General features: G+C 47.3%; 1 protein-coding gene across 13 annotated transcripts in view; it reads left to right on the top strand.

Moving 5' to 3' along the window:
- The window catches only part of LOC144717568 (LIM domain-binding protein 2-like), a 173,825-nt gene extending 153,081 nt beyond the window's left edge, over positions 1–20,744 (top strand). For 7 of the 13 annotated variants that reach the window (XM_078592993.1, XM_078593002.1, XM_078592990.1 and 4 more), the window contains one exon: positions 17,465–20,744. In XM_078592993.1, the coding sequence (XP_078449119.1) occupies positions 17,465–17,698 (234 nt within the window). In that variant the 3' untranslated portion in view covers positions 17,699–20,744. The remainder of the gene's footprint in view (positions 1–17,464) is intronic. The other 6 variants (XM_078592992.1, XM_078592989.1, XM_078592998.1 and 3 more) reach the window with 1 other exon arrangement.
- Positions 20,745–23,325: the final 2,581 nt, after the last annotated feature.

The following is a 23,325-nucleotide window of genomic DNA, read 5'->3' as shown; positions in this document are numbered from 1 at the left end:
ACAATGCCTCATTTGAATCTGGAAGCTTGTTTCCCTTTTCGCTGTGGAAGGACATACAAATATGCGAGTGCCATTTTTGTCAATGCAATGCTGGATGAGGGCCTCCCCATGCCATTTGTCTTTGACCGCACCTCACCTCGCTGGTCGGTGCAGGTTGGCGAAGATGGGGAGCGTAGGCATGGAATCGTAGAAGTGCAGTGCAAAGATGGACTTCCGCGTGAACTTCTGCTCACCAGCATGCAGCCCTGCGCCGCCTGTGACAACGCAGCATGCGTGGCCACGGCAGACACGCGTGGGCCCATCCAGCACCAGCCAGGCTCAACGGCGCTTAGCTCCGTGGTCCGATGGGATGTTGGCGCACGCCGGGAGAGTTGGTCATAGACGGTACCGTGTGAATATCCAGCGGCAAAAACAAAACAAAACGGGGAGGCGCAGAACACATGGTCATGGCAGACTGGACGATAGACTTTCAAACATAGCAGGGAGAGCGTGCCCCATTAAGGGGGGGTGGGGGGGGGTTGCACTCGTTATAAAAATCCAATCAGCAGAAGCGATCTGCTCAGGAATGGGAATATTATGATCACATGAGCACAAGCAGACGACTTCGGGGCTGCTACTTGGGCCACGTAAAATGTGCCCTGGAATCCAAAGCCTCGTGTATGGCTCGGAAACCTTTCGAGTGTTTGTGGGCGGGCGGGGGGGGGGAACTTTGCTATCCGGAGACACAAGTTTGGGCAGCACGCGCCCTCATGTTTTGAATCCTACGCTTTTATCTCCTGCATCGGGGAGAGCTTATAATCTGTCATCCTGCCTAGGGACAATCTCGGGTAGTTGATTTTAACCATTGGCGTGTATTTTATGATTTTTTTTTGGCGTCTTCGTATATTGTCTCCTTAGTGGCGATGCTCTCGCACACACCGCACCAGGTACTCATTTGAGACTGCCTCGTCCTCGGGAAGGGCCCAGTAGCGATTCAGAATCGTCACCGGTGTTGGCCGCGAGCGAGAATAAAACTCTGTTCGCAGGGTACGTAGCGTGCTCACCGCTACACTGCCCGCACGCACACATCTACACCTGTGTGAGTGACGTGTGAAATGTAGTGGAAACGTGCAGCAGTGAGCAGGTCACAGTTTCATGTTGTCGGACGCCTACGGAACAGTTTTTTTTGTTTCGCACGCATCAGCAACAAACGAGAGACGCGGGGGGGGGGGGGGAACAACGTCGATTAATACAAACGCGAGAATACGATTATCATATTAGATTTTTGATTCAAAATAAAATAAGCCATTTGAAGCGCGGCATTGGAGAAGTTAATGCCCGTCAGCTAAACGTCCAAATTGATTTGTTGCTAATGACTTACTTTTTTTTACTTGTAAATTTCATGTGCTCGTTAATTCAAAGTCATCACTAATACCCCCTTTTGACGCGCTCACTGATTATGCGACGGCGAGCGGCCCGCGTGTGCGGTGCCCACGTGTGGTGCCCACGTGTCCACGTGCGGTGTCCACGTGCGGTGCCCACGTGTCCACGTGCGGTGTCCGCGTGTCCACGCGCGCGGTGCCCGTGTGGCCACGTGCGGTGCCCGTGTGGCCACGTGCGTCCCGCACGCCGTGCCCACGCCGCCGTGCGTTGGCCACGCCGCCGTGCGTTGGCCGGTTGGCAGCAGGTGCAGTGCGTGTGTGGCGGGGTGCCCCGAGGCGGGCTGCAGGCAGGAAGGGCTGGCGCGCGTACGTTACGCGGTGGCGGTGATGGGTGTAGCGTGTGCAGGGGGGGGGGGGTGGATTGTCAGCGGGAGGGGGGGGGCCCGGTTTGCGCAAAGAACGCTGACACCCGCCCGACAGCGTATGCTAGAACAGGTGGCGTCGAGCGCACTGGCGCTCCTCGCAACGCTCAGACTAATTACTTAATTAGGCGAACAAATATTGAAATAATCACAGCGTACTTCATTAAGCGGTTTGTAATTGTAATTAACGTGACTGAGATCCCCCCCCACCCACTCCACCATGCCCTCAACCACATCCCTCTCCTCTCCCTCCCGCTTCTTCTCTCTCTCTCTCGCCCCCCCTTTTTTTTCAATGACGAGGAGCCAGGGAATTAGCGCGGAGTAATTAGTGGGAATTAACATGCAGCCACGAAAGTTTGCGACGCTGCCGGGGTAATGGCTGGGAGGGGATTTGTAACCACGCCAGACGGCGGTGCCTCGCGAAACCAAAAACACCACGTACACACACGCACACGTGCGTGGAAGGGTAACGCAACCATAAAAAAGTGTAAACACATCACACGTGTCACCCGCTCCCACCGCTCCCGTAGTGTTTCCTAGCGCAAGCAGCAGCAGCAGCAACCACGGATTAACGGCGAGCGGTGGGAACGGTCGTTTGATTTACTCGTGCACGGTAATCAAACGCAGCTCAACTTGTCATGATCTCGTGAATTTCTGGAACCCGGAGGACTGCGGCGCAGAGTGATACATTTTTATCGCCCGCAAGTGCTAAATGAAAGAACACTTTTCGGCCAGAGACAACGACATCAAATAAACATATCACGGAAAAATGAGCGATTCCACGCCGCCTCGTGCTTGACTAATTGACCTCCGTGTTTACACGCAGAACCCTTCTGTTGTGGAGAGAGAGCGCGTGCCTCAATGACAGGATCAAAGCCCGCAAAACACGAATGCCGCGAGTATTTTAAAACAAAATGAATAATAAAAAAAAACCCGAAATAAAAAAAAATACCCCGTGTCGTAATCAAACGCACATTGCTTGCGCCGTCAAACGAGCGGCGTCTTTTGAGTGCGAGTAGGGGAATGAATATTGTTTGATAAAGACCGGGTGAGTCTGATGAATGCGGGCCGTTGACGACGCGGATGCGTTGGGGGGGGCGGTGTGGAACAAATTCTCAGACACTCGAGTGGCAGAGGCTGCTGGAGGAGAGGTGGGCCGCCAATGTGGGATCTGATAACATCTAATTCAAAGGAACAGCTAATGTGCTTGGACACACTTTCTGATTAAGTGCTGTAATGCAGCGTGAACCTATAACCACATTGGGCAGCCAAACAGCGGCTGGGCCACAAACGCTGTAATTTGACCCCGCTCTCTCTCTCTCCCCCTCTGGTTTTTTTTTTCTTCAAGCGAGCAGAGTGTCTGTGGCTCTGTAGCGCGACGTTTGACGTCTCTGTATGTGTACAGTGTAAGCACATGAAACAAAATGATCCCCTTTTAAGTGTCGTCGTCGATGGCATCATCATCAGCCATGCTCATTTCACTGCTGGATGAAAGGCCTCTCCCAATGCCACACCAACCAAACCGCCCACCCTCTCGCCATCCCACGATGTGGCAATCGGACGCCTTCCCCTATTATTCCATGTTATAATAATTGTAACGAAGATAAATTTTGTCTCAACAGCCAAAATAGCTCGCACAACACAATGAAATTCCACCTCGTGGCATAGACACCGATGGACTGTGATTTAAAAAAAAATATCACAAAAAAGGACTTTTCATATTTAATATGCACAAAATAATTGCGTTTTAAGTTGAATTATAATTTTTATTAAGGCTGCGAATGCTCTAAAATCATAAGCGATACCGTAAGCATATGCCACAGCGAAGAAATCTCAAAAATGCACAGCAATTAAGGTAGTTGACGTTAATTGAATTAAATCAGGATCACATGCTGAGACAAAGATGCGTTTTTATTAGGACTGTAACTGATGACATAAATCAGTGTTATTCATATGCATATTACATTCAATTAGTTTATTTCAAGTCAAAAGGCTTTACTGGCATACACAGCGGAAACTGAGAAGGCACCAGCGTGGAGATGGAAATCAAACTGGCTGCACGTTTGTCGTCGTACCGGGCGCAGTGTCTCATTTCACACGCGTAGTGTGCTCGTGTTGCGTACGGTGTCGAACACACGGTACGCAACACGAGCACATGGCGATGGTGGAACACTGCTCGGGGGAGGTGGCCGGGCGGCACAAAGGGGGGGGGGGCGAAACGTCGTTTCGGAGCGCTGGAACCGCGGTCACCACGAGTTCGCATCCCAGGCAGCTGGGCGACGCTAAACTTGGGTGTGCCAAATGCTGTCGGGCCCGGTCGCTAGGGACTACAGAAACATATCCGCGGTCGTCTAAACCTTGATTTTTCGCTAAATCTGGCTTGTATTCTGATTCTGAGATACAGATTTTATTTGATTGGCATACTACAACTAACAACAATTCGTCGTGTCAATTTATCGCGGATAAAGGAGATCTATTTAACTTCAAAAGTAGTTTTGTGTGCCATCACCTTCAGGGACCATTCTCTTGTAGATTACATTACACATGGTGATGCATTATTCGTTGCAGTCATTGTCATGTCCTTATCATGCCACTGAGTTGTTCCATCAACAAGCTAGATTTTCTCAAACTATTGTTACCTTAAAATTGACACCCAGTTTGTGTGATTGAGATCAATGTGATTCCCTTTGTGAGTGGGTCGCCTCTTTACAACGCTCGGGACACATCTGAATGCCCTACAAATACCATCCCAAGAGCTGGAATTTCACTTAATTATGAAAAAGCTAAATGACCGTTACGTTTTTTTTATTCACTCATTGATGGCCGAGCTGAGGCCACAAAACTCGTGAAATTCGAGGGCCGGGTTTTGAACGGTGGTGGTTGAAACCCAAATTCAAACCCAGCAATTTCAGTCGTATCGACTCACCGCCGTTTTCTCGGAGCCCCACCTGGCTTAACCACCGCTCTCCCGTGCCCAGCATTATGAGATGCTCAGTGACAGCAGTTAATTACCCTCACATTGGACAAGTACAAAATGGGTGGGTGGGGGGGGGTTAGCGAATTTTCTGGCAGGCTCAAAGCGTGACCAGGGTGGTATCCCCCGCCTACTTTCACATAACCCCGCCTATTTTCACATAGATTTGAAGCTTTCGTGACTGCAAGGATTCATATTCTTAGGTTTTTTCGGTAAAGTCACGTAGGTAAAAAATTTAAATTAATAAAAGTAAAATTAAAATAAAAAAAAATCACGACGTTTCGGAGGCAACACAAGCTTCCGTCTTCAGGTGGAACCGTCACAGCACGATAGCTGTATCAAGTCACTTGATACAGCTATCGTGCTTACTTGATACAGCTATCGTTCTGTGACGGTTCCACCTGAAGACGGAAGCTTGTGTTGCCTCCGAAACGTCGTGATTTTTATTTTATTTTTATTTTACTTTTATTAATTTTATTTTTTTACTTTTTTACCTACGTGACTTTACCGAAAACACCTAAGAATATCTTCTTGGTTCTTTCGGTAAAGTCACGTAGAAGGGAAGTAATAAAATAATAAAAATAAAACATAATAAAACAATTCTCACGACGTTTCGGCCACAACGCAAGCAGCCATCCTCAGGCGAAGAATGAAACACCCCAAGCTTGGAGCGTATATTTAAGCTGGGTTAGAGGGGGGGGAGGTGGGAAGAAGAGCGCCTAAACAAAATAATTTGCATATCAAGAGGAATTCAGCATATGGAAAATGCGTAGGAGGTGGGCGGGGGGGGTTCCAAATCAATACTATGCCCGTGCATTATGCAGGATTAGCAGCATCAAAGGGGGGGGGGGGAAGGGGGGGAGCATTAACAAAGGAAAGGAATGTTAATAGTATGTAGCTGTAGTTACTAAACAACCACGTAAAAAACTACAGTATAAACTGCATGACAAACTAAAGTATAAACTACATAGCATCATCAGTAAACTTACTATACTCTACAATAAGCTGAGTTACTAACAGTAAGTAATACATGAAAAATTCTACGTTGTAAAAAATTATATAATATGCTTCCATCTAAACTTTATTCTCTTACATCACACGCGTCTATACCGTACTATATACTTCCATAGGCAAAACCAACATTAAATTACATACTGTATTGCTATAAACCACCACATTTTTAATATAACACTATGTATTATTCTACCCACCCTAATGTGTATCAAAATGGTTTATTACGTCCTTCCAGTGATTGCTAAGCCAGAATCCATCTTCTCGGTTAAAATTGTCTCTGTGTTTGTAAATGTGGATCGCCTCATGTACGAATCTCTCATGATAGCCAGATGGCTTGCAGAGAACCTCTGTCTTGGAGAAGTCAATGTCATGTGAGCCCACTGAGTTGTAACAGTGATCTGCCACGGCTGAGGTGTTTGTCCTACAGTGTTTCAGGTCAGCTTTATGTTCACGGATGCGGTCCGAGACATGTCGTTTGGTTTCCCCAATGTAACTGCTACCACAGAGGCAACTTAGTTTGTAGACACCAGGGTACTGTATGTCTGGAACCACATCTTTTACAGACGGTACCAGATCACGGATTTTATGTACTGTGTTGAAACGGACCTGGATCTTGTGTTTAATCAGGATTTTGGAGATCTTTTTTGTGACCCCGGCAATGTAGGGTAAGGTGATGGTCTTGAAAGGCTCCTCAACAGGATCCTTCTTGGTGGTTGGAGTGATGGCTTTGCGGATTGTGTAGTCGGAGTAACCATTAGCCTTAAGAGCTTGGCGTACGTGTTTGAGTTCACTGGAAATGTGTTCATGGTCGGAGATGCATTGGGCTCTATGATATAGAGTCTTGATGAGGGAATTCTTCTGGGATGGATGGTGGTGGGAATCCGGTTTTAGATAAGCATCCGTGTGGGTGGCTTTCCTGTAGACAGAGTGGCTCATTGAACCATCAGGTCTCCTTTTGATTAGGACATCCAAAAAGGGTAGCTTGCCATCATTTTCGACTTCCATGGTGAATCTGATGGCTGGGTGTATGGAATTGATATGGTCGAGAAATTGGTCTAGAGCAGGCCGGCCATGTGGCCAGATGACAAAAGTGTCGTCTACGTACCTCTTCCATAAGGTCGGGCGTAGAGTGGCAGTCTGGATGGCGTCCGTCTCAAATTTCTCCATGAAGATGTTGGCTACAACCGGAGATAAGGGGGAGCCCATTGGGGTGCCCTCAATTTGCTTGTAGAAGGTTCCATTCCAGGTGAAGTATGTATTGGTTAAGCAGTGTCTCACCAGGGGGGGTACCCCAGCATTCAGTCCTTGATGAACCAAGTCTTCAATGATTGCGATGGTGTCAGGCACAGGCACCTTGGTGAACAAGGAAACCACATCAAAACTGACAAGCAGGTCGTCTGGGGACAGGGCAATCCCCTTGATTGTTGATACCAGGTCAGTAGAGTTTAGTACTGCAGAGGTGGTTTTTCCAGTGAAAGGCCGTAGGATTTCGGACAAAAAACGAGCCAGTTTGTAAGTCGGGGAGTTGATAGTAGAGACAATGGGACGAAGAGGTGTATCTTCTTTATGTATCTTTGGCAAGCCGTACAATCTTGGTGGCCTGGCTGCAGAAGGTTTCAACGAGAACTGTTTGGTCTGATCAATTAATGCGGTTGAAGCAGAAATGATGTTGTTGGTTTTGGAGACGAGGCTGTTGGTGGGGTCTCTTTTTATTTTTGTATAGCTGCCATCGGTGAGTAGTTCTTGAATTTTGTTGTTGTATTCTATTTTGTCCATGATGACAGTGGCATTGCCTTTGTCGGCTGAGAGGATGACAATGTCATCCCTCTTTTTTAATTGAGCTAATTCAAAACGCTCATCTTTGCTGATGTTGCTAGCTGGCATCTTAGCGTTTTTGAGGGTTACAGAGATTTCCGATCTTGCTACGTCTGCAGCGATGTGACTCAAGCCCTTGAGAGCTACATCTACTCGAGCAATTATATCATTAACTGGTATGTGTCTAGGTGTGACTGCAAAGTTTAGTCCTTTAGCTAAAACGGATTTCAAACCTTCAGAAATAGGACTGTTACTGCGATTAATTACGACTTTGTTCACATCTAGCTTTTCAATGTGTGGGTCCGGTTTCTTGTTTGAGAGGCGGTTGAATTTGGAAATCAAGTTGTCCTTACATTTAGTCGACATAGCGGCAGCTGAAGAGGCAGTCATTTTTTCCACATGTTCCCAATCCGATGTGGACATTGTTGCACTCAAGGATAAGTGTGATTTGTAGAGTGTCTTGTCTAACTGATCTAGTTCGGTGCGCGTAAGTCTGATTTTCTCTGAGATAAGAGCTAAGCTAGTTCTAGACAGAATTCGTTTCGCATTAGAAGAAGTTACAGCAGCAGATGTTAGTGTAAATGCGTTCGGTATTACCTTAGAGTCGCGGCATCTCTTCAGAAAGGTGAGAGACTCGATTAGCTGAGCCTTCTTGTCCCGGAGCTTGTTGAAGGATCTCAAAGTTATGTGGAAACCCTCCCCGTAGAGGCGGTTAAATTTCGATTTAAAGCTTTCGTGACTGCAGGGATTCATCTTCTTGGTTCTTTCGGTAAAGTCACGTAGAAGGGAAGTAATAAAATAATAAAAATAAAACATAATAAAACAATTCTCACGACGTTTCGGCCACAACGCAAGCAGCCATCCTCAGGCGAAGAATGAAACACCCCAAGCTTGGAGCGTATATTTAAGCTGGGTTAGAGGGGGGGGAGGTGGGAAGAAGAGCGCCTAAACAAAATAATTTGCATATCAAGAGGAATTCAGCATATGGAAAATGCGTAGGAGGTGGGCGGGGGGGGTTCCAAATCAATACTATGCCCGTGCATTATGCAGGATTAGCAGCATCAAAGGGGGGGGGGGGAAGGGGGGGAGCATTAACAAAGGAAAGGAATGTTAATAGTATGTAGCTGTAGTTACTAAACAACCACGTAAAAAACTACAGTATAAACTGCATGACAAACTAAAGTATAAACTACATAGCATCATCAGTAAACTTACTATACTCTACAATAAGCTGAGTTACTAACAGTAAGTAATACATGAAAAATTCTACGTTGTAAAAAATTATATAATATGCTTCCATCTAAACTTTATTCTCTTACATCACACGCGTCTATACCGTACTATATACTTCCATAGGCAAAACCAACATTAAATTACATACTGTATTGCTATAAACCACCACATTTTTAATATAACACTATGTATTATTCTACCCACCCTAATGTGTATCAAAATGGTTTATTACGTCCTTCCAGTGATTGCTAAGCCAGAATCCATCTTCTCGGTTAAAATTGTCTCTGTGTTTGTAAATGTGGATCGCCTCATGTACGAATCTCTCATGATAGCCAGATGGCTTGCAGAGAACCTCTGTCTTGGAGAAGTCAATGTCATGTGAGCCCACTGAGTTGTAACAGTGATCTGCCACGGCTGAGGTGTTTGTCCTACAGTGTTTCAGGTCAGCTTTATGTTCACGGATGCGGTCCGAGACATGTCGTTTGGTTTCCCCAATGTAACTGCTACCACAGAGGCAACTTAGTTTGTAGACACCAGGGTACTGTATGTCTGGAACCACATCTTTTACAGACGGTACCAGATCACGGATTTTATGTACTGTGTTGAAACGGACCTGGATCTTGTGTTTAATCAGGATTTTGGAGATCTTTTTTGTGACCCCGGCAATGTAGGGTAAGGTGATGGTCTTGAAAGGCTCCTCAACAGGATCCTTCTTGGTGGTTGGAGTGATGGCTTTGCGGATTGTGTAGTCGGAGTAACCATTAGCCTTAAGAGCTTGGCGTACGTGTTTGAGTTCACTGGAAATGTGTTCATGGTCGGAGATGCATTGGGCTCTATGATATAGAGTCTTGATGAGGGAATTCTTCTGGGATGGATGGTGGTGGGAATCCGGTTTTAGATAAGCATCCGTGTGGGTGGCTTTCCTGTAGACAGAGTGGCTCATTGAACCATCAGGTCTCCTTTTGATTAGGACATCCAAAAAGGGTAGCTTGCCATCATTTTCGACTTCCATGGTGAATCTGATGGCTGGGTGTATGGAATTGATATGGTCGAGAAATTGGTCTAGAGCAGGCCGGCCATGTGGCCAGATGACAAAAGTGTCGTCTACGTACCTCTTCCATAAGGTCGGGCGTAGAGTGGCAGTCTGGATGGCGTCCGTCTCAAATTTCTCCATGAAGATGTTGGCTACAACCGGAGATAAGGGGGAGCCCATTGGGGTGCCCTCAATTTGCTTGTAGAAGGTTCCATTCCAGGTGAAGTATGTATTGGTTAAGCAGTGTCTCACCAGGGGGGGTACCCCAGCATTCAGTCCTTGATGAACCAAGTCTTCAATGATTGCGATGGTGTCAGGCACAGGCACCTTGGTGAACAAGGAAACCACATCAAAACTGACAAGCAGGTCGTCTGGGGACAGGGCAATCCCCTTGATTGTTGATACCAGGTCAGTAGAGTTTAGTACTGCAGAGGTGGTTTTTCCAGTGAAAGGCCGTAGGATTTCGGACAAAAAACGAGCCAGTTTGTAAGTCGGGGAGTTGATAGTAGAGACAATGGGACGAAGAGGTGTATCTTCTTTATGTATCTTTGGCAAGCCGTACAATCTTGGTGGCCTGGCTGCAGAAGGTTTCAACGAGAACTGTTTGGTCTGATCAATTAATGCGGTTGAAGCAGAAATGATGTTGTTGGTTTTGGAGACGAGGCTGTTGGTGGGGTCTCTTTTTATTTTTGTATAGCTGCCATCGGTGAGTAGTTCTTGAATTTTGTTGTTGTATTCTATTTTGTCCATGATGACAGTGGCATTGCCTTTGTCGGCTGAGAGGATGACAATGTCATCCCTCTTTTTTAATTGAGCTAATTCAAAACGCTCATCTTTGCTGATGTTGCTAGCTGGCATCTTAGCGTTTTTGAGGGTTACAGATGTGGTTCCAGACATACAGTACCCTGGTGTCTACAAACTAAGTTGCCTCTGTGGTAGCAGTTACATTGGGGAAACCAAACGACATGTCTCGGACCGCATCCGTGAACATAAAGCTGACCTGAAACACTGTAGGACAAACACCTCAGCCGTGGCAGATCACTGTTACAACTCAGTGGGCTCACATGACATTGACTTCTCCAAGACAGAGGTTCTCTGCAAGCCATCTGGCTATCATGAGAGATTCGTACATGAGGCGATCCACATTTACAAACACAGAGACAATTTTAACCGAGAAGATGGATTCTGGCTTAGCAATCACTGGAAGGACGTAATAAACCATTTTGATACACATTAGGGTGGGTAGAATAATACATAGTGTTATATTAAAAATGTGGTGGTTTATAGCAATACAGTATGTAATTTAATGTTGGTTTTGCCTATGGAAGTATATAGTACGGTATAGACGCGTGTGATGTAAGAGAATAAAGTTTAGATGGAAGCATATTATATAATTTTTTACAACGTAGAATTTTTCATGTATTACTTACTGTTAGTAACTCAGCTTATTGTAGAGTATAGTAAGTTTACTGATGATGCTATGTAGTTTATACTTTAGTTTGTCATGCAGTTTATACTGTAGTTTTTTACGTGGTTGTTTAGTAACTACAGCTACATACTATTAACATTCCTTTCCTTTGTTAATGCTCCCCCCCCTTCCCCCCCCCCCCCTTTGATGCTGCTAATCCTGCATAATGCACGGGCATAGTATTGATTTGGAACCCCCCCCGCCCACCTCCTACGCATTTTCCATATGCTGAATTCCTCTTGATATGCAAATTATTTTGTTTAGGCGCTCTTCTTCCCACCTCCCCCCCCCTCTAACCCAGCTTAAATATACGCTCCAAGCTTGGGGTGTTTCATTCTTCGCCTGAGGATGGCTGCTTGCGTTGTGGCCGAAACGTCGTGAGAATTGTTTTATTATGTTTTATTTTTATTATTTTATTACTTCCCTTCTACGTGACTTTACCGAAAGAACCAAGAAGATGAATCCCTGCAGTCACGAAAGCTTTAAATCGAAATTTAACCGCCTCTACGGGGAGGGTTTCCACATAACTTTGAGATCCTTCAACAAGCTCCGGGACAAGAAGGCTCAGCTAATCGAGTCTCTCACCTTTCTGAAGAGATGCCGCGACTCTAAGGTAATACCGAACGCATTTACACTAACATCTGCTGCTGTAACTTCTTCTAATGCGAAACGAATTCTGTCTAGAACTAGCTTAGCTCTTATCTCAGAGAAAATCAGACTTACGCGCACCGAACTAGATCAGTTAGACAAGACACTCTACAAATCACACTTATCCTTGAGTGCAACAATGTCCACATCGGATTGGGAACATGTGGAAAAAATGACTGCCTCTTCAGCTGCCGCTATGTCGACTAAATGTAAGGACAACTTGATTTCCAAATTCAACCGCCTCTCAAACAAGAAACCGGACCCACACATTGAAAAGCTAGATGTGAACAAAGTCGTAATTAATCGCAGTAACAGTCCTATTTCTGAAGGTTTGAAATCCGTTTTAGCTAAAGGACTAAACTTTGCAGTCACACCTAGACACATACCAGTTAATGATATAATTGCTCGAGTAGATGTAGCTCTCAAGGGCTTGAGTCACATCGCTGCAGACGTAGCAAGATCGGAAATCTCTGTAACCCTCAAAAACGCTAAGATGCCAGCTAGCAACATCAGCAAAGATGAGCGTTTTGAATTAGCTCAATTAAAAAAGAGGGATGACATTGTCATCCTCTCAGCCGACAAAGGCAATGCCACTGTCATCATGGACAAAATAGAATACAACAACAAAATTCAAGAACTACTCACCGATGGCAGCTATACAAAAATAAAAAGAGACCCCACCAACAGCCTCGTCTCCAAAACCAACAACATCATTTCTGCTTCAACCGCATTAATTGATCAGACCAAACAGTTCTCGTTGAAACCTTCTGCAGCCAGGCCACCAAGATTGTACGGCTTGCCAAAGATACATAAAGAAGATACACCTCTTCGTCCCATTGTCTCTACTATCAACTCCCCGACTTACAAACTGGCTCGTTTTTTGTCCGAAATCCTACGGCCTTTCACTGGAAAAACCACCTCTGCAGTACTAAACTCTACTGACCTGGTATCAACAATCAAGGGGATTGCCCTGTCCCCAGACGACCTGCTTGTCAGTTTTGATGTGGTTTCCTTGTTCACCAAGGTGCCTGTGCCTGACACCATCGCAATCATTGAAGACTTGGTTCATCAAGGACTGAATGCTGGGGTACCCCCCCTGGTGAGACACTGCTTAACCAATACATACTTCACCTGGAATGGAACCTTCTACAAGCAAATTGAGGGCACCCCAATGGGCTCCCCCTTATCTCCGGTTGTAGCCAACATCTTCATGGAGAAATTTGAGACGGACGCCATCCAGACTGCCACTCTACGCCCGACCTTATGGAAGAGGTACGTAGACGACACTTTTGTCATCTGGCCACATGGCCGGCCTGCTCTAGACCAATTTCTCGACCATATCAATTCCATACACCCAGCCATCAGATTCACCATGGAAGTCGAAAATGATGGCAAGCTACCCTTTTTGGATGTCCTAATCAAAAGGAGACCTGATGGTTCAATGAGCCACTCTGTCTACAGGAAAGCCACCCACACGGATGCTTATCTAAAACCGGATTCCCACCACCATCCATCCCAGAAGAATTCCCTCATCAAGACTCTATATCATAGAGCCCAATGCATCTCCGACCATGAACACATTTCCAGTGAACTCAAACACGTACGCCAAGCTCTTAAGGCTAATGGTTACTCCGACTACACAATCCGCAAAGCCATCACTCCAACCACCAAGAAGGATCCTGTTGAGGAGCCTTTCAAGACCATCACCTTACCCTACATTGCCGGGGTCACAAAAAAGATCTCCAAAATCCTGATTAAACACAAGATCCAGGTCCGTTTCAACACAGTACATAAAATCCGTGATCTGGTACCGTCTGTAAAAGATGTGGTTCCAGACATACAGTACCCTGGTGTCTACAAACTAAGTTGCCTCTGTGGTAGCAGTTACATTGGGGAAACCAAACGACATGTCTCGGACCGCATCCGTGAACATAAAGCTGACCTGAAACACTGTAGGACAAACACCTCAGCCGTGGCAGATCACTGTTACAACTCAGTGGGCTCACATGACATTGACTTCTCCAAGACAGAGGTTCTCTGCAAGCCATCTGGCTATCATGAGAGATTCGTACATGAGGCGATCCACATTTACAAACACAGAGACAATTTTAACCGAGAAGATGGATTCTGGCTTAGCAATCACTGGAAGGACGTAATAAACCATTTTGATACACATTAGGGTGGGTAGAATAATACATAGTGTTATATTAAAAATGTGGTGGTTTATAGCAATACAGTATGTAATTTAATGTTGGTTTTGCCTATGGAAGTATATAGTACGGTATAGACGCGTGTGATGTAAGAGAATAAAGTTTAGATGGAAGCATATTATATAATTTTTTACAACGTAGAATTTTTCATGTATTACTTACTGTTAGTAACTCAGCTTATTGTAGAGTATAGTAAGTTTACTGATGATGCTATGTAGTTTATACTTTAGTTTGTCATGCAGTTTATACTGTAGTTTTTTACGTGGTTGTTTAGTAACTACAGCTACATACTATTAACATTCCTTTCCTTTGTTAATGCTCCCCCCCTTCCCCCCCCCCCCCTTTGATGCTGCTAATCCTGCATAATGCACGGGCATAGTATTGATTTGGAACCCCCCCCGCCCACCTCCTACGCATTTTCCATATGCTGAATTCCTCTTGATATGCAAATTATTTTGTTTAGGCGCTCTTCTTCCCACCTCCCCCCCCTCTAACCCAGCTTAAATATACGCTCCAAGCTTGGGGTGTTTCATTCTTCGCCTGAGGATGGCTGCTTGCGTTGTGGCCGAAACGTCGTGAGAATTGTTTTATTATGTTTTATTTTTATTATTTTATTACTTCCCTTCTACGTGACTTTACCGAAAGAACCAAGAAGATGAATCCCTGCAGTCACGAAAGCTTTAAATCGAAACCTAAGAATATATTTTCACATAACCCCGCCTACTTTCACATAGCCCCGCCTACTTTCACACTGCCCCGCCTACTTTCACATGGCCCCGCCTACTTTCACATGGCCCCGCCTACGTTTACATAGCTCCGCCTACTTTCACAAAGCCACGCCCCCTATCGATCACGAGCCCCACCCACACGGTGAGTGGGACACGCCCCCTCCCCCTGGACCCCACCCCCACCCCACCCCCACCCCACCGCTGACCCCTCTCCTCCGCGTGAGTCATGCGGTGCGTGAGGCCAGAATGTTGAACCGGGGACAAAAATCTTAAGATTTTCATAAAAGCTTTGCGGGCAGGATTGGTGGGGAGGGGGGTGTTGGAGGAGGGGAGGACGACACCAAAACAGCCTCTCTGAAACCACTGGGGGGGGGGGGGGACTGCCCTGGCAAAAACCGGGACAATTTTCTCGCCCTTAATCTGTGTTGAAATTCACCAGCAGCCACAGCTCGTGTGTGCAAGCAGGAGGGTGGTGAGCAGCAGTAGCAGCAGCGACAGCGACAACAACAACAAAAATACCCCTGTGAACTGCGTTGAGGAGGCAGGGATGTGAATGAAAGCCGAGTCACGGCCATAGGCGGCACTGTCAGGATTGAGTGAGCTGCCACGGCTCCCCAGAGTGTCAGACCAGCGGACCAGGACAGTGATAATTAATACGCATTTTAAATTATTACATGTAGATGCTGTATATTTTATTAGGACGACGACGGCGGCGAGATATTTTATTGAGTCAAAAAAAATCTACAGCACATACGGGAGGTGATGGGAAGAATCCATTGCGTTCACGGCGAAGGGGTTCGCTGGGCGAGTTCACTGTCAGGATTCGCAGAGGATGAAGGGGGTTTGGTTGGGGGAGGAGATGGTGCTTTGGGTGGTGTGTGTGGGAGGGGGTTGGATGAGATGGAGGCGCAGCACTCAGAACGGGAAATTACAGAACGCAGGCCAGACCCCTCCGCGTGTTACTCCATCGGCGAGCGTAATTTTTCATCTGCCACTCATCATTTACGTGTTATCGCTATTAATGAATGAGCTCAGTGACTGTTCATTGCCGTATTTATGTGGAGAGGCCGAGAACCATGGTGATGGACACAACCACTCGAGCCGAGGCGTGGGTGTGTGTGTGGGGTGGGGATGAGGAGGAGGAGGAGGGAGCGTGCCCGCTGCTCGGACTGCTCCAGATCCTCTCCAGCGAGAGGGTCGTTACCGTCACACCGGTTTACACAAAAAAAATATCCATAAATCCTTAATTTATGCTCGCAGGCAGCCCGCCCTGTGTAATGCCTCCCAGCTGATGCTCTGTGTGAGCGAGCGAGCGCTGAAGGACTGAAAGCAGCTCTGTGCAGGATTTGAACAATGCATTTTAATGGCAAGGCCATCCTTAATGATGTAATTTAGCCATCTTGTCTTATGAATATTAACGTAATTCATGAAAGTCAGAAATGAATGGACACATTTAAACCCTATTATGTGAAATTAGTTCACGTCTACGCTATTTGGGATACCCTATTTTTATTTGGGGGGGGATCATGAGAAATGGCAGTGGCATTGGGAAATTAACCATTGCTGATATTTTTTTACGAGTGACCCAAGGTGCTGTGTGTGTGTGTGGCTGTGCATGGGTGTGCTTGTCAATAGCTGCATGTGAATCGCACGTGTGTGTACGGTATGGTTGCCTGGGTGCTTGAATATCTGTGCGTACACGTTGGTGTGCATCGTACGTGATCAATGCGCGCGGTACAGTACAAAAGTCGTTCCCGCATACATTACTGCGCTAAAAGTCTGCGGGTCATGCATGGCTGGAGAGGCAATCGTGGTTTGCCCCCTGCTGGAAATATAATGATGATGCGATCGTTGTGTGCACAGTGGTGAGTGCCAAACCAAACGGCCTTCTCGAAAAAAGGCCACTGGCGCTTCCTTGCAATGAGCAGAGGGGTGCTGGGGCCGGGTGGCGGATGAACAGGCACAGCTGTGTAGTGCACCCTCTTACTCCCACCAAATTGTTTTTTTTTAATGGCTAGGGCTAATTGAGCAATTGCAAGCAAAACTATGGCACAACAAACCGGCTGGGGAAAATTGGCGGCAGAGGCACTTAATGCGAGTTTGGATATTTTCGCCTAATATTTTTTTGATAAGTATAATTAGCGCTTCATTTCAGTGATCAGGCCAGCGACACGGAAAATATCTCTCGCCACTCTGGCATACCGCATCGAGTATACCGCTCGCTATGGCTGTGGCTACTGGTCACGTGCCTACTCCAGTCTCACAGGGACATGGGAAATAATCCGTGAGGAAGAATGCCCTGGGCAGAATAAAAAAAATCCGTTTAATTTGTTTCGTTAAGGCACCACTCCGATGGCAACGCTTAGTGCCTCGTCATTGCATCGCTATTCAGGTGCTGCATGCCGCTGTGCTGTCTCTCTCCCCTCCCCTCCGTCCCGTCTATGCTCCCTCCCTGCCGTGGTCGTCGCCGCCGTCGCTGCCGTCGCCGCCGCCCCTTCACCTATGACCCCCCTTGCCCCTGGACCCAAACGGTGGCGCGGGCCCGGCGCGGCGTGGAGAAGGATGTGATGGTCGTAGGGGAGCCCACCCTGATGGGCGGCGAGTTCGGGGACGAGGACGAGAGGCTGATCACGCGGCTCGAGAACACGCAGTACGACGCGGCCAACGGCTTGGACGACGACGACGACTTTGGCCACTCGCCGGCGCTCGGCAATAACAGCCCCTGGAACAGCAAGCCGCCCGCCGTGCCCGAGATCAAGAGCGAGAACCCCACGTCTCAGTCGTCGCAGTGAGGACTCGTTTTTAGTTTTTACCCGCGCGCCGCCCGACGCCACACCCGCACCTCACCGACCTCGATCGGCAGGCGACCGCCTGTCCGCGCACGTCAGCCGGCCGCTCCGCTCCGTTCCGCCCGTCCCACCATCGCCGCCGCCGCCATCGCCGCCGCCGTGGAGAGAGACGTTCACGGGCGGCGGACGAGCCGTGCCGACGCCGCCGACCGCCGACGCGACAGGCCGAAGCGGCCGGTGGTCCTGGCCTGCGCGAGCACGAGGTGTCGCGCGCTCGCCCGTGGGATAAAAAAAAACCCGACGCCGGCTCGCACTCGCAGACACGTCACACGCCGTTGTTTTTGTTTTTGAAGTTGTGAGCGCGCGCGTGCGCACTCAATGCGCGCGTTGGCAAGGGCGTGTGCCTCCGGCAGCAGATGCGCGCGCGCTTGCGGACTTACCACTGTTTATCCTCGCGACGCAAAATCCCGTAATTGGATTTGTAACAGGATGCACAAAAAGGCAGAACTATGCTGGTGTGAGAAGGCTTTGTGCCCTTCAAGCACGTACACAATAACACTCAAGATCCAAACACAGTCATTGCTATAAATATGTAAATACGTGCACACTGACAGCAACAATCTGTTGGTAAATCTGCGTGTATTACACACGAAGTAATTTTTTTCCTCACAAATAGCTAAATTGTAATATTTAAAGAAGTGTAATTGGTCCCTGATGTGTCGCAGAATGCTAGAGGATGATGAAATCAATCGTACTAACAATAATTATTACCTTGTTATCTTTCTGTCATCGGTAAATCGTGCATTGGGCATTCACACGCAGTCCCCGAGAGGAGAAGGGAAATACGACAGTAAATATAGCCGACACCTGCAGGACATCACTGTGCGGTAATTGAGATCTTCACGGATGTGAGAAAATAAATCGGAGCACATCCGTTTTATTTTTTTGCCCCGAAGAGAACAGTGTACAATAAAACATCTGCCTCACCCCCCCGCCCCACAAAATAAACGATGCCACTGCGTAATCCCGGCTGTGCAACGACGACACGCAAACATTTCACACTCGCACCGTGTCTCGCGGTGCGATGGCTCGATCACAGCCGTGCTGCGCCCCCGTGCGTGCGGCGCCAGTTTGGCCGCACCTCCGCAATGATCGGTGCCCACGAATCTCGGGGCGACGGATGGATGTCGCTTTCCCTGCCGCCAGGTGCTGATCAGACAGAGCGCGTGCGTCCTCGGGGGAGGGGGGCGCAGTGCACGCGCCGCGTCGTCCGCGTGTTTTGTGCCCCGGAGGTGTTCCCGTGCTGGACGTACTACAAAAAAGAAACGAAACGAAAACGAGATGACATGCAAAATTGAAGGAGTTGAAAACAAATGTGAAAAGTGCCAGTGGCTCCGCAAGCCTTCGCCGAGTTCAAGCAGCAGCAGCAAGAAGCGGCGGTACGTCCGCAAGAGTGAGAAATGAGACGAGAGGAGCTCGTTGCGATTTCGTCCCCCGCGCGCGGGAAAACTTTGCTTGCACGACGATGCCCTCCCTGCGAGAGCGGCAGCCGGAGCTGGCCCGTGGCCAGCCTCGGTTAAAATGCCCTCTGGAGGCGCCGTGGTGTTGAGCCTGCTTGTCGTGGCGAGGTTATCTCTGGGTTATGGAGCCAGCCAAGGCCTGGATCGCAAAGACTGTGACCTCAATCGTGTCGTCTCTCACCAACGCCGCATACGAACGGGAGGGAAAAAAAATAGGAAATAAAAAGTATAACGAAAATATTGCTCATTTGACTTCCAGCACAGTCCGGAGGTCCACTGTAGGCACAAGCCAATTATCTTTGTATTAATGTTAGTCAGTAAAAAAAAATTGTATGGATAACAAGTTTTGTTATTTTATTTTTATTTTCAATTTTTTATTTTATTTTGGATTTTTAAAATTTAGTCGTGGCGGTTGGGTATTTTGCAGTAGTCTGTGCGCTTGTTTTTTTGATAGATGTTAAATGTCCGTATTCATAAGCTTTAAGAACAAAACAATGTAAACTGTTTTTTGATAAAATCTGACATGTAAATGTTAATGTCAAAAAAAATTACAGTAAGTTACGCGGCTGAATGTTCCTGTGATATTAACTCTTTCCTTGATCGGAGTATTCCATTGATTAATGCCTGTAGCTTTAACTTCATCACTGCTTAGTTGAACTGACGAGAGTTTCCATGTTGTCCAAAAATAAAGAAAAAAAACTAAACAACCAGATCCCTTGTGCATACTGTACCATACGTCACGGTAAGGATATGCCAATATTAATCTACCTATCTCGCTCCACATAATACCTCTTTAAAGGCCTCATGAACTGTTGAGCGAAATGTAAGCCTGGGTTACGTTTCTATACAAACTTTGGGTCTGCTCAGTGGGAGTTTTATGGAGTTGTTTATGTTAGGGTTAACTCACAGTTTATTCATTAAGTTTGCATCTTTGACTAATTGTAAAAAAAAACAACAACTGCGTTTTAATGTTTTAATATAACCCTCTTACATTGCCTGGAGGACTGTCATGGATCTTAAGTTTATACTTTTTTTTACTGAAAAGTTTTACATAAAACTTTACTGTGTCATGCAAAGGAGTACTGTTGTACCATTTATTACGTGTTAACATTTTTAGGCGTATAATCTATGACGTGTTCTTTTGTTCGTGGGGGAAATTCAGGATTGACCAAATGCTTGTCTGAAGCCAACAGCTGGCCGCAACATCTCTCAGCTTCAATGATGACGGCCGGTTACTCGACACTAAAACTCGTCAACGTCTGCCCTGTACATGCAGAGGTGGTGGTGGTGTGGGGGGGGGCCTTCTGCGATTGGTCGATTTTTCTTTTTAGTGTCGTATTAATTGGTAGCCCTTGCAGCGCACACAGTGAGACTGCGGCTGCAATTTATATCGGGGGAAAACAAAAAGCCTGCTGAATTTTACAACTTTGGTAAAGACTACTGTAGTAACTTGTCACATGAAGGTTAGTGTGTGGGTAAAAAAAAACCATTCTGTCATTGTTCATTCCAATAAAGATGTTTTATTGATGCTTGCCGTGTCAAAGTTGCATTGTGTGCAGCGCAAATCCTGCACCGCCAGCCCGGCCCTGGTCAGCTCGATTTCTCTCCCGACTCGCGAAGAGCCCTAGACGCAGCTCCACGACTTTGCCTCCTCCTCCTCCTCACTCCGGCCCCCCCCAAGCCACTACCCCTGATCTTATATTTTTTATACTCGTAGGAACCTCCTGGTTATACCAGCCCACAGGGGATTGTTCTGTCCGTCCGTCGTGCATCCAAAAATGGGAGGGATGGGGCTGGGTGGAGAGGGCAGGTTGGGGAGGGGCTGGGTGGGGAGGGGTGGGGCTGGGTGGGGAGGGGCTGGTCACCCCGCTGTGCCCTTAAACGTTTAACCTACTCACGCCGGCTTGTGCCCGCCCTCACAGTCGGCCATATTTGCGGAATACACCACGCCGCCGTTGACCCTGCCCATTGACCGAACAACCCAACGTTCCTACCAGCTCCCTCCGCAGGAATGTGTAAGCCGGGAGAGAGCCTGGCTGGTGCTTGGACGCGTGACCACGGCGCACAAACCAAGGTTGCCATCGGCTGCTGTGGGGACCACAAAGTGGGTTCAGGAGAGAGTGCAGTGCACAAAATTAGATGATTGTACAGGGTGGTCCGTATGTCTTGTGACACCCCCACCCTCATTTAATTCACGAAAACGTATTTTTTTTAAAGTAGGGTTTATTTAAAACAAATTAATATGCCACGGGGTTAGGCCAGGGGTTTAACAACCAAAATGACAAAGACAAGCCATTTTTTTTAATTCGGTCAAAAAAGCCCCCTCAATATTTCAAGGGCCGCAATGCCAAGTGGTGAATCCGAGCCGGTGGTCCCTGAACAAAGAACGTCACGAAGCGGTTCCTTAAACAGCCGCAGGCGGCTCGCAGCCCGCAGTTTGCCGACCCCTGGTGGGTCAGGTGACTCCGTTCCCGTGACAGTGTCTCGTTTCTATTTTCCCGTCGTTTTTTTTTCTTTCAAGGGATACGGAGGTGGGGTGCGGTGGGTTCGCGTTCCGTGAGAGCACACAGTTAACCACCGCTTCAATTCCCAGGCTTGGCGAGCAGTGGAAAAGCGATCCGAGGACTGGTTGGCATTTACTTTATTTCTTAAACCACAACAACAACAAAAAACACGGCCCTGAAGTTAACTTCACGCGAGAGACGCCATTTACGCATTTGTCGTCCACTCTTGGCCCATGACGTCCCGAACTGTTTACAAGGGTGGCGCGGCTCCTTGCCTTTCATGCTGCAAGTGAGTGGCATTGCCTGCCCCCCCCCCCCCCCCCAATTGCACGGGTTCGCGGACCGGGCTGTCTCTCGCTTGCCCGGTGGTCGTGGGAACGTGGCACGGGGCGATTGATTCCTCACCCTCGGAAGGCCCAAGACATTCCCAATGTCAAATGCACCGTACCTTGGTGCGCACCTCAAATCAATGCACGCGTCACGTGGCGGTGGTTTAAACTACACCTCAACTATATTTTGTTATTTTACCAGATGAGGCTCACAGCTATGTAGCTGTTTTTCAGAAGCGATCTGGCCACAAATGCTAACTCAATGAAGCGGCGTATCACGTGAAAGTATTGCAGCCAAATACTCTAAACGCGTGTTTCTAAATGTGGAGGAAAAAACCCGGAGGACCCGGAGAAAAACCCATGCGACCACAGGGAGAACATGCAAACTCCAAATATACAGGCATCAGTGTCGGGATCGAACCCAGAACCTCCTGTATACCTGGCGAGGTAGTTAACATCTCGCCACCGTGGCCCACGTCACGGTGTCATTCCATGACAAGAAACGACTTGCCCCCTGTTCCATAATGCAATTCCATGAATCCATAATGCAGATAAACATCGGTACCCTGGGCTCTATTGATGTAAGTTTTTAACAGTTATCTTTCTTCCATCTCTAAAATATAACAATTGTCAATTGTAAAATATCAAATATTCCATCACAGGATCGTTCATGAGAGATGGTGGCGTCATTGGTAGGCCTTCGTATAGCAGTGGATTGATGACGCAGTGGCAATGGCGAGTGTTGAGACGTCTTTATTGGTAAGATAATTATACACCACTGCCATTCCAATATCACAATGTTTTTCTTTCTTTCTTGAGAGTGATTACGTTTCATTTCTAAAGCGGGGAAATCACCGACGTTGTTTGAACTCGACGACTGGAGGCCTTTATTCAGCCGTGGATTGACAGGGATGCAAATTACTGGTGTGCATCACAATAGCAGGCAACGCTATCAGATGACACCCACCGCGCCTCAGATAGGCAGGTCGTGGTTTTGTTCACAAATCGGCGAGGGCCTTTGTAAATATCAGGTTTCCTTCTGCGGGGTTTTAGCTCGGCAAGCCAAACCGAGCTTTGTCGCTCGTTCTATTGAGTCACCATTCTATAAAATATCACAGAAATAAAAAAGCCCAGCCTATATAGACAAAGTTTACTGACTCACTCTTTCCAGTTGTATAAAACTAAATAAATCACACCCAAGCTTGCTGTAGTGGCAGGCATGCCACACCTGCGTAGGAATGTGTGTTAGCATTACTGCGAGGACATTAGCACACGGG

This window comes from Lampetra planeri, chromosome 4, assembly GCF_965212315.1.
Source record: "Lampetra planeri chromosome 4, kcLamPlan1.2.h2, whole genome shotgun sequence".
Taxonomy (NCBI): domain Eukaryota; kingdom Metazoa; phylum Chordata; class Hyperoartia; order Petromyzontiformes; family Petromyzontidae; genus Lampetra; species Lampetra planeri.
Note: the sequence above shows the minus strand (reverse complement) of the source record. Positions and strands in the feature narration are given on the sequence as shown.